General features: G+C 39.1%; 1 protein-coding gene across 1 annotated transcript; it reads left to right on the plus strand.

Annotated features, from left to right (window-relative positions):
- Positions 1–270: 270 nt before the first annotated feature.
- IFNB1 (interferon beta 1) lies at positions 271–816 on the plus strand. The gene has a single exon (XM_004581236.2). The coding sequence runs from the start codon at positions 271–273 to the stop codon at positions 814–816; it is 546 nt and encodes a 181-aa protein (XP_004581293.2).
- Positions 817–1,083: the final 267 nt, after the last annotated feature.

Consider the following 1,083-nt stretch of genomic DNA (forward strand, 5'->3'; position numbering starts at 1 on the left):
TCTTTTCCTTAATTTATATAACATAACATTGGAACTTAAATAGGATGGATACTTTCAATAGAGTGAATTTCATAAATCGTCTGAAAACTCGAGTGACATAGGAAAACTGAAAGAGAGAACTGAAAGTGGGAAATTCCTCTGAAATAGAAGACTATCCTTATAAATAGGCCATGCCCATGGAGCAAAGCCACTGCGCAAACTTCGCCTGCAAACTTTGTCTGTCTTGGCTCCAACACAGAGGAAGTAAGCAGCAGTGCTCCTGTTTTCATCATGGTCAACAGGTGTATTCTTCAAATCGTTCTCCTGATGTGCTTCTCCAGCATAGCTCTTCCCATGAGCTACAACTCGCTTCAAATCCAACTGCACAACAGCAGTCAGAGGTGCTTGGACCTCCTGAGGGAGCTAAAGGGACAGACTGAGGACTGCCTCAATGAAAGGATGAACTTCATGATTCCCAAGGAGATCAGGAAGCCCCAACAGCTCTCCAAAGAAGATGCTACCTTGGTCATCTTTGAAATGCTCAACAATATCTTTGTGGTTTTCGGAAAAAATGTCTCCAGCACTGGCTGGAATGAGACTCTTGTTCAACACTTTCGCTCTGAAACCTATTGGCAGATTTGCCATCTGAAGAACATGAGCAAAACGTTCACCAAGAAAAACAGTATGTTACAGCTACGCCTGAAGAGCTATTACTGGAAGATCTTGAATTTCCTGGAGGAAAAGAAGTACAGCAACTGTGCCTGGAAATTAGTCCATTTGCAAATCATCAAGGACTTTGCCAACATGCGCAATCTCATAGATTCCTTCCAAAACTGATATCTGTGCCTCTAGAAGTGGACAGTGATCAGATTTCTCCCATCAACAGAGGGACTTTGAGGGATCGTTGGCTTATGTACTATATGTGAAGACAACAGAAGATTTTAAATTTTTATTAACTTATTATTTATTATTTTATTAACTTATGAAATATTCTTGTTATTTGTTTAATGTTTTATTTTGTGAAATAAATTATATCACAGAATCAGCATTCAGCTTTAATTTCAACTTGGTTTATGTAACCATCCATATTCTAAAATGCCAAGC

Source organism: Ochotona princeps, chromosome 14 (genome assembly GCF_030435755.1).
Source record: "Ochotona princeps isolate mOchPri1 chromosome 14, mOchPri1.hap1, whole genome shotgun sequence".
Classification (NCBI taxonomy): domain Eukaryota; kingdom Metazoa; phylum Chordata; class Mammalia; order Lagomorpha; family Ochotonidae; genus Ochotona; species Ochotona princeps.